This window comes from Nannospalax galili, unplaced genomic scaffold (genome assembly GCF_000622305.1).
Source record: "Nannospalax galili isolate Female #2095 unplaced genomic scaffold, S.galili_v1.0 scaffold158, whole genome shotgun sequence".
In the NCBI taxonomy this organism is placed as follows: domain Eukaryota; kingdom Metazoa; phylum Chordata; class Mammalia; order Rodentia; family Spalacidae; genus Nannospalax; species Nannospalax galili.
In genome coordinates, this window is record NW_008345290.1 from 8888448 (window position 1) to 8898621 (window position 10174).

The following is a 10174-nucleotide window of genomic DNA, read 5'->3' on the forward strand; positions in this document are numbered from 1 at the left end:
ATTGCCTGCATGTAGGTTTAAGTGTATCTGTGTCAAATCCCCTGGGACTGGAGTTATGAATAGTTGTTAGCTGCCATGTGGGTGCTGGGATTCGGATCTGGGCCTTCTTCAAGAACAACCAGTGTTCTTAACCACTAAACCAACTCTCCAGCCCCCAATACAAAAAGCTTTTATTGCCACCTCGTGCTCTTCTATCTTTTTTTTTTTTTGGTCCCTTTGAGACAGGGTCTGCCTGTAGCCCCAGCTGGCCTGGAACTTGCTGTGAAGACCAGGCTGGCCTTGAACTCACAGAGATCCACCTGCCTCTGCCTCCCAAGTGCCCAAGTGCTAGGATTAAAGGCATGCATCACCATGCCCAGTGTTTTTCTATCTTTTTAAAAGTCTTTTCTTATTTTTGAGATTTTTTTTAATCTTTTTGAGACAGGGTCTCCCTGTAGCCCCAGCTGTCCTGGAACTCACTATGTAGACCAGGCTGGCCTTGAACTCACAGAGATCCACCTGCCTCTGCCTCCCGAGTGCTGGGATTAAAGGCGTGAGGCACCACGCCCAGCATTTTTGAGAATTTTATTGAGTATTGTATTTCATTCTTTCTATCTCCTTCCCTGAGTGCCTCATCAACTCCTCCCAAGTCCCCCCAATCCTTCTGAGTAGCTTATCTTCTTCTTTGATTATTATTGTTACATATACATACATGCATTTATAAACACACACACATACAGAATACACTGAGTCTATTTACTCGTGTTCATGTGTACCTGTGTTTAGGGCTGCCCACTTGAGATTAGATAACTTCAGTGAACTAGTCCCTGGAGAAAACTGATTCTCCTTTCCTCAGCAGCCATGGATTTCCTGTAGCTCTTCATCTTGAGATTGGACCCCATGAAATTTCCTCCATCCACCTTACCATGTCAGCTGATTTTGTCATTATGCAGATCTTGTTAGACTACCATGCTGTGGAGATTTCATGGTACAGCTTCCCTATCATGCCTAGAATACATTAACTAGCAGTGAGTATCTTGTCACTCTGGTTCTTAAATTCTTTCTGCCCCCTCTTCCATGACGTGCCCTGAGACTGGGATATAAAAATTGCAATGGTAGCTGTGTCACTTAGGGCTGGGCACCTCACAGTCACTTATTCTCCGCATCTGACCAGCTGTGGAACTTTATAATAGTCTTCATCTGTTGCAAAAAGAAGCTTCTTAATGAATGGTGAGAGGTACATTTGTCTGAAGGTATAAAGATACATATTTAGAATACAGTAAGAAATTGCATTGCTCTAGGGAAGTGATAGAAGTAGGTTTTTTCTCTAAGATCTATGACCTCTCCAGTCATGTGTATTTGGCTATATTTACAGTACCACACAGGAGTTCCCTTTCACTGAGTGGGCCTTAAGTCCAATTAGGCAGCTGTTGATTACCCCCAGATAAATATGCCACTCCTGCACCAATAGTGATAGTTTGCTGGGCCTGTCATTGTTGTGGTTCATAGTCGTTACAGACAAGTAGGATCAATGATTAGTTTTTCTCCCTTGGCAGCTTACATAGTGTCTTCTGACACTGTGAAAGCTAGTCTGAAGACCTTATTTTAACACTTCTTGCAAAGGCAGATTTACTGACAAGAAGAGTCTTTCGTTTTTGTTTGCCTCAGAATGTCTTGCATATTAGATGACTAGTATGTTTATTTGTTTTGCATTTATCCTGCCCAATATTTTCCAAGTGGCTTACATACAATACTAACCTGCAGAAATTCTCTGCCACTTACTGCTTACTGTATTGCTTCTGTTCCTTTTTAAAAATTCTCCTTTTGCTGGGTGTGGTGTTATACTCGGGAAGCAGAGGCAGGCAGATCTCTGTGAGTTCAAGGCCAGGCTGATCTACATAGTGATTTCCAGGACAGCTGGGGCAACAGGGAGACCCTGTCTCAAAAAGGCCAAAACCAAACAATTCTCCTTTTGGTAATCTCATTACACATAAGTTACTCTTTTACTTATGTCTGTTTATCTATTTAGTTAGTTGCCACACTGACATTGGACACTCTGTGGGGTGGTAGTTTTGTTCTGTTTTATATGTCAGTTTTGGAAACTTCTGTTGCCACATTCCTTTTTTTTTTTTTTTTTTTTTTTGGTCTTTTTTGAGACAGGGTGTCCCTATAGCCCCAGGTGGCCTGCAACTCACAGGGATCTGTCTGCCTCTGCCTCCCAAGTGTTGGGGTTAAAGACAAGCACCACCATACCCAGCTATTGTCATATTCTTAAACTTAGTGATTCTTCCCTCAGCCAGTACCCACTCTACTATTCAACACACCAAAACCCTTCTTAGTTTTTGTTATAGCATCTTTATCTCTAACACTTCTATTATTCTCTAAATTTCCTTATCTCCATATCTGTTATCCACCTGTTGATACATGTTTGTCTTTTTCTACTAATGTCCTAATCAAGTGTTGTGTTGTGTTGTGTTTTGAAACTCCTGATCCAAGTAAGAATTATCTGATTCTGGGGTTGGAGAGATGGCTCAGCTGTCAAGAGCACTGGCTGCTCTTGCAGAGGTCCCGGGAGCCATTCCCAGCACCCACATGGTGGCTAACAACTGTCTGTAACTCTAGTTCCAGTGGCTCTGACCCCCTCTTCTGACCTTTGCAGGCATTGTATGACACAGGTGCACTTATACACATGCAGACAATACATCCACACACATAAATAAAAATAAAATATTAAAAAGAATACCTAATTCTAATACTTACTCATTTTCAAATTCTGTTTTTTGCCCTTTGATATGCTTATAACTATTTTGTTGTTGGCACAGTGTATTTAGTAATAAGAACTGCAGTCAATAGGTCAATATATGTGGTTGTAAGATGTTGGGGAAGAGAAAGTGTTCCACAGTCTCAGTCATCTGGGATCCTGTGATTTGGGACCCCAAACTTCACTAGTGCTTCATGGTTGCCCGCTGCCACTGCTTGGTGGAGCAACATGACTAGAGGGGGATATAGATGGGTATAGATGATTCTAGATGCAGAATGGTTCTAACTGGCCTTTTCAACTTTATGATGATGTACATTTGATAGAAACCACACTTCCATGTTTGGAGTTTGATCTTTTTCCAGGCTAGTTACAATGTCCTCTTGCAATGCTGGGTAGTGGCTGCAGCTCCCAGTCAGCCACACAGAACATCAGGGAAAAGCACACTCAACAGCGTACAACACGGTTTGTGGTGATTGTGTTGAATGATTTCACATCCTATCATATTTTCAACCAACTACTTGAATTATTCAATGCTTTTATTATAATTAGGTATTGTGGGGGTTGAAGAGATGGCTCAGCAATTAAGAGCATGTATTATTCTTACAAAGGATCCAAGTTTGGTTGCCAGCATTCATGTCAAGAGACTCATAACTGCTTTTAACTACAGCTTCAAGGGGAATCTAAGGCCTCCCCTCCATGAGGACCTGCACTCACATGCACATACCCTCCAATACATATAGTTTAAAATAATAAAAAAATAGGCATTGTGTTAGATGATTTTTCCCAATGGTAGGCTAATGTGTTTTGAGAATATTAAAGGTAGGCAGGGCAAGACAATGACTTTTGTTAGGTTGTATTAAATGCATTTTCAACTAAATGTATTTTTAACTTACCATGGGTTTACAGGGTGTAACCCAACCATAAGTCAAATGAAATTGGTAGGTTATGATAAAGCTCCAACAGGTCCTGTGGAAATAGATTCTTATACCAGCAGGCCTCAGTAAGAACACAATGTCTTGTTGTGTTTCAAAATGTGACCTCCCCAACCATCATAAGCATAAGAGAATTTTTCTCCACTATTCACTGAAAGAATCTGACTGAACCCTTGGAGGTAAAATTCACAACAGTGTGCAGCCTAGCTTGACTGGGTCTTCATGTTTCGACTTCCCCCTCATCTAGCACTGAGCCTCCAGCAATGTGTCAATCACAGTTCCACTTCCTGCCTGGGCCTTTGTTTCTACAGAGGCTACTACCTGAGTTCTGCTCCAGCCAGGGGTGCCTCTCTTTATCTGTCTCCAATCTGGGGTACAGTGGCTTGTTCTACACCCTCATTTTATTCACGATTTTGAGGGAAGCTTTTTACTATTTGAATCGTATGGTGACTTCAAAACTCCCTATATGTTGGACAGAAAAATGGAAGTCTTTGAGGCCTTTTCTGTTTTTGTATTTTCTAGAGTTTCTTGTCCAACTATATGTATGTGCATGTGTGTATGTGTGTGTGCACACACATGTGCATGCATGACTGTGTGAGTGTGCACATGCTAAGGTACGCCTGTGAAGGTCAAAGGACAACATCAGATATTGGCCCTCACCTTCTACCTTTTTTGAGGCAGGGTCTCTTTGTTGCTTGTCACTATGTGCTCTAGGCAAGCTGACTCAAGTTTCTGGGGACTCTCCATCTCCCCACAGAAGCACTGGGATAACAGACCTGTGCTACTACACCCAGCTTGATGTGAATCCTGGAACTACAAACACGTCCTCACACTTGGGTGGCAAGTGTTTTATCCATGATCCATCTCCTCAGACGTTTTGTATAAGTTTTATGTGTGACAAGTTCTTAGATACTTTGGTGGAAAGTTCTTTGAACATTCTTGATCATAGTTTATGTTTATAAACACCTTCTATACACTAGACACTGGTTTAGGTGTTTTAATACATAAGCTCTCTTAAACCTCACAAAAGTTCATCTGTAGGTATGATTTTTATGTCTATTTTATAGGCAAGAAAACTAAAGCACAAAGAGTTAAATATCAGTCCCCAAAGGGACACAGCAATGAGCTCAAATTCAGAATGTGTGACTTGAGACTTGAGCACATGCTACCAACCATGATGCCCTTTTACTAGCCAACTCCTAAAAACCCCGATAACATTCTGACCTTGTTTAATCATGAAGAAATCCAATCTGTCTAACAGATTGTTCTAGTTATTTTGGAAACTACCAATATGATATCTCAGACCTCATATGTTATCATTCAAACATCTGAAATCACTGAGCGTGCATCTTCTTCAGGTCCTTACAAGATGATGGTTATGCTTTCATTGGTTTACACAGAAACTGATGTTTTCATAGAAACTGCACACACATCACACAGATGCCCCTGGAGGCTTTCCTCCTCCTCAGAGATACACTCTACATCAGCTTCAGTAAATCTAGTGCTGGCAAAAGACTAGGTATGTTCTTCTGAATAGAAACAGGCACACTATTTTCTATGACAAATTAGAGCTGAGTCTTACATAAATATAACTTTAAGGATACTAATGTCTTAAGCCAACCTATGTTTTTCTGATTCCATTACATATACATTGAGGTTCACCATCAATAGCGGGCGAGCCAACAGTAACCACTGCCTGGGGGCTCTGCCAGCTGTCTCCATGAATGCACAGTCTGTTCCACAGCTGCCCTGTTTGCTCTGCATTCGGATTTAGTTTGTTCTTCCTCTATGGAAACGAACATTATCTGCACTACTCCCTGCAGCTGGAAACTGACTCAGAGTTGAAAAGTATAGGGAATATTCAGATTTCATTTGTAGGTGCCAGGGTCCAAATACATGTGTCTTCCTCAAAATTCATATATTAATACCTAATCCTCAATGCAACACTGTTAGTGAATGGGGACTTGGAAAGCAACCGAGTCACGAAGGTGGAGCTTTTGCGAATGGGATTAAAACCCTCACAAAAGAATCCCAGCCCCTTCTGCCATGTGAGGGTGCAGAAAGAAAATAACTGGGAGCAGAGAGCAGCGTCACCAGATATGTACCTGCCCAGTGTGCCTGTGCCTTCATCCTGGAGCCTGCAGCCTCCAGTGCTGTGAGCAGTAAGCTTTTGTTGCATGTATATTGCCCAGTCTAAAGTATTTTGTTAGTGGAGCCTAAAAGACAGAGACAGTTGAACTGAATGATATGGCAACAGAGGGAGATGCTTAAATATCCAAATGGAGGGTCACCTCTAATTTGTAAATTCTCTTTTATCAATCCAGTGAACAGCTTGAGGCAATTGAGCAACTTTGGAGGGCATTTATATCATCAGGAATGCTATATACCCACTCTGTCTTCACATGCCTAAGAAAGGACTTTATTTCAGATAGCTGCAGTCGTCCACTTGACACACCTGGGAAGAAGGAACCTCAACTGGGGAATCACCTCTATTGGACTGGCCATGTCCGTGAGGCATTTCCTTGATTGTTACATAATATGAGAGGGTCCAGGCCACTGTAGGTGGTGCCACCCTTGGGTAGGTGGTCCTGGGTTGTATAAGCAGGCTGACCACCGTCTAAAAGAGCAAGCCAGTAAGCAGTGTTCTGTAATCTGTGCTTCAGTTCCTGCCTAGAGGCTCCTGCCCTAAGCTGCTGCCTTGGATTTCCTTGATGATAGACTAGTCGTAGATCAAATAAACCCTTTCCTCCCTGAGTTGCCTGGTCGTTACTTTATCACAACAGTAGAAGAGCTGACTAGAAGAGAATCATATTCCAGGTGAATTCATGCAGGACATCTATCCCAGGGTCACAAATAATGCACATTTGAACTTCCTCCACTCAACAAAACCACTTTATGGTATAACTGTTTATGCCTTAAAACACAGTGCTAACCAAGCTCTTTGGGTTTAATAAATTTGTGAATGGTAAATACATAGTGGGCTATGACAAGTTTGTTGGGTGTATTCTTGGCATAGCACTGATTATTATTTCATTCATTCAATGGTCATGGATATCTGGTCTAGGCCAACACTGGAGTGGGTGTCAGAATAAGCATCTAGGCTACCAGCAACATGTGCTAAGGCTCACCAAGGGAAGAAGAACTCAAAGACAAGGACAGGCTACGAAAAGACAAGTACAGTAGCTCCCCAGAAGAGCCAAAGGCAAGGAGAGCAAAGTGTTGGCTTGATCTAATGAGATCACTTTCCTAGAAAGTAAGGGTTCTATCATATTGTGTAGATTAGTAGGCTTTGCACAACAGTTACATACTAAACTCTGTGTTGTGGGGACAGGACCAGAAAAGCAGGTTTTCTGGGTAGAAATAGTCTAAAATACAATGTAGTAAGTGTGCATTTGTTCAGAGTCTCCTTGCACAGGACTGTAAACTGTACACTGAAAATCCTCAGGGACACCAGACAGCATAAAAATACATATTTCTTGTGTTGGAAAAGGGCAGTGAAAGCTTGGGTCTAACAAAAGCAGTATATTGGACAAATTTCTGATGGTTGGAAATAAAATATCATGCAGACAGGACTTTTGTCTAATTCATACAAGGTTTCTTATAGGCTACTGACTGTTTGGCTTTTATTCAGCCTAAGTATTACCCTTGCTTCTGCCAGATATAGGGAGGAAGCCTCCGCGGGTACAGTTCTCGATCGCTTCCCACTTAGCTCTCAAGGTGTTCCTGTAGGCCATCTCTAGGAAGAACATCAGTCTTGGAGGATCAGAGGGGGGGTGAGAGAACAGTACCAGGAGAGAAACTACAACACACAGGTGACGTCTCCCGTTTACTTGCCCTTGGCATCCTCCTACCTGGTGAGGTCCTAGAGAGTTTTCTGTGATTTCATTTCCTCTGGTGCTTCCAGCAGCCAATCAGGCAGAACATCTCAACCCAAAACAGTGTCTGCATGGCTGTGCTCAGAATAGTGAGCTTTCTCATTTCTCATTCCAACTCAGCAGCCCAGCAGGGTTAAGCTTGTAGCAGAGACTGGCAGGATTGTCACTAAACAAAGCCACTGAATGCACTTCTGAGGCAGATGCACACTCGAATAATGTTGACTAGGATGCCATTCATATCATAAAGCAAGTAACAAGGTCAATGTGACTTTTATACAACTCCGCTGAGCTTCTCAGCTCCATTTTCCTTTACTGAGAAAGGATAAGAGCTGGTGTGTGTCACAAGGAATCTCATTTTAAGGGATGATTGAAAAGAATTGCTATTCAAAAAAAATCAGACAAGAGGTTATTTCTGTTTATAAACAGAATGAAAGATGTTGTCTGAAAGGCAGGAATCAAATCAGAAATGAAAAAACTTCCCTCTGTTCCAAGTGATCTGAAGCTCTGAGGCAGTCAGGCAGAGGCCCCTGGTTTACCTTGTAGTCGTTATTCATGATCTCAGTCAGCCAGGGCTTCACTGTCTGCATCATGTCCTCCCGCAAGTGCTTTTCAACTTCAGCGCCATCACTGAAGGCCCGGTTTCCCACGTGGATGGCCTGTCTCACATGTGGGAGTGACAAAAACTTCCCATAGTAACCTTGGTCCTTGGGTTCCTGGCAGAAGATGGGTCAGAAGATGTCATGGAACACTGCCCATTGGGAAACCTGAGAATTTCTCATAACAGACAGCACAGTGCACAAGACGTGCCTTGACTATTAACTTGTCCTCACTTTTGAAATTTTACTAGGGAGAGTCTATGGTCAAGTAAGTAGGATCTTTTCACTAAGGCCCAATCCAGGTCACTTCATTCTTTTGGAGTCAATATCCAATTTTCCCCAGGTTGGATTTTCTTTCTCAGAAAAACTAATGGTTACAATAATGCAGTCTAATTAGTCACCTTATTGGAGACAAAGTTGGAGAAAGGAAAGTGAGATTTTGTGAATCAATTGCTCTTTGTCCTTAGCTCTGGGCAAGGAAGGTCAAGTGGATCTCAGGGAGCTTGGGAGCGTAGTGGATTAAAGCTACAATTTACTTTCAATTTCTGCCATTCATTAATGACTCTTGGTCTGCTCTGTCTCTCTTCCTCATACACATATACACACATACAATCAGTGGGCTATAATTTAAGGGGAGAACATATGAAATGTAAAATCATGGAATTTTATGAAGGATATAAAGCAAAATTTACTCGTGACTCTTACTAATAAAACAGCCCCCACCCCCAAATACTGCTTAAAAGTCTTTGGAATAACCATTATACTAAAAGAAAAAAAAAGGAGTGAATAGCTATTTTTTTTAATCATTCAAGCTACAAAAAGACAAAAAAATAGTATTTAAGATTTCAGTTCAACAATTTTGAGCTTCACTGATTTTTTCTTTGCTATGAATATATTATTTTGTACAGAAAAACATTGTATCGCAATTTTTGTTTTTCTCTCCTACTGTATTTTGTTACTGGTAGAATATAAATCCAAAACCACAGAGTTGAGAATAATCCCACCAAAATTGGCTTCACATTTTACTTACAAATAGCTCAAAATAAGGCAACTTTTAAAACTGGATGTACTGTCATGTGCAATACACAAAGACTCCGCACATCCAAACCCCCAAATTGGCTCTCTTTCTCTTACTTACTTAACTCTACACAGAAGAGGTCAACTCTAGCACACTTTTATGAAAGAAACTACTTGAATACTTTAATATTCCAGAGGGTTTGAAGTGAGGGCCACACTAAATGCATTAAACATCTCAAGTTAAAAGTAAGACAAAGCAAATATTTTCATGAAGGTTTGGCAGTGTTGATTACCTAAGTCATCTTAAGTACAGAACAAAGAATGCAGGCATTTTCAAGAGACTCATAATGAATCCTGAAGCTGAGACTCAACACCCTGGACTACAGCCCCAGGCTGTACCCTTCACAGAACTCCTAGGAACCAGCTCGTGGGACAAAACTGAATGAATCAGACATCATTCTGAGTTATCCAGACTATCACGCAAACTCTGCATGGTAAGAAAACAGTGTTGGTGGGAAACAAAACCCATAGGTTATCAGACTAAACCATGTAATACACTTTAGACATATTCATGTAATATAAAGTCAGCTACAATATTTTTCAAATTAGAGGAAGTTTGATTTTGCCAAAAGTTTTAGGCAGACATTACTATGGTTTTTAAAATGTGGTAATTACCTTGCACTGTAAAAGGTTGTAGTAATTGGTGCATCCTGTCACATTCTGGAAGAAAGAAATATCGCTTGTCAAGTCTCCATCCAGCAGTCTATCCAGGATCTAGATCAGAGAGGGAGAGAGAGATGGACAGTGTCAGAGCAGAAGAGCACAGCTTTTCTTCATTCAGTTACTTCATTGTATTACTTCACTCAGTTAGTAACTTTTCCATTCTTTTTATTTTAAAGAGCGTGCTTGTTTTGTGTTTTCTTTGTTTTATTTATTGTGTGTGTGTGTGTGTGTGTGTGTGTGTGTGTGTGTGTGTGTGTCTATACATACATACATATATCTGGGGGGGGGCTC

General features: G+C 41.2%; 1 protein-coding gene across 1 annotated transcript in view; it reads right to left on the bottom strand.

Annotated features, from left to right (window-relative positions):
* Positions 1-10174, bottom strand: part of Cpvl (carboxypeptidase vitellogenic like) — a 109402-nt gene that overhangs the window by 46402 nt on the left and 52826 nt on the right. Inside the window, exons 10-11 of the mRNA XM_008841527.2 lie at positions 9836-9934; positions 8084-8260 (exon numbers count right to left, since the gene is read on the bottom strand). Of these exons, the coding sequence (XP_008839749.2) occupies positions 8084-8260; positions 9836-9934 (276 nt within the window). The remainder of the gene's footprint in view (positions 1-8083; positions 8261-9835; positions 9935-10174) is intronic.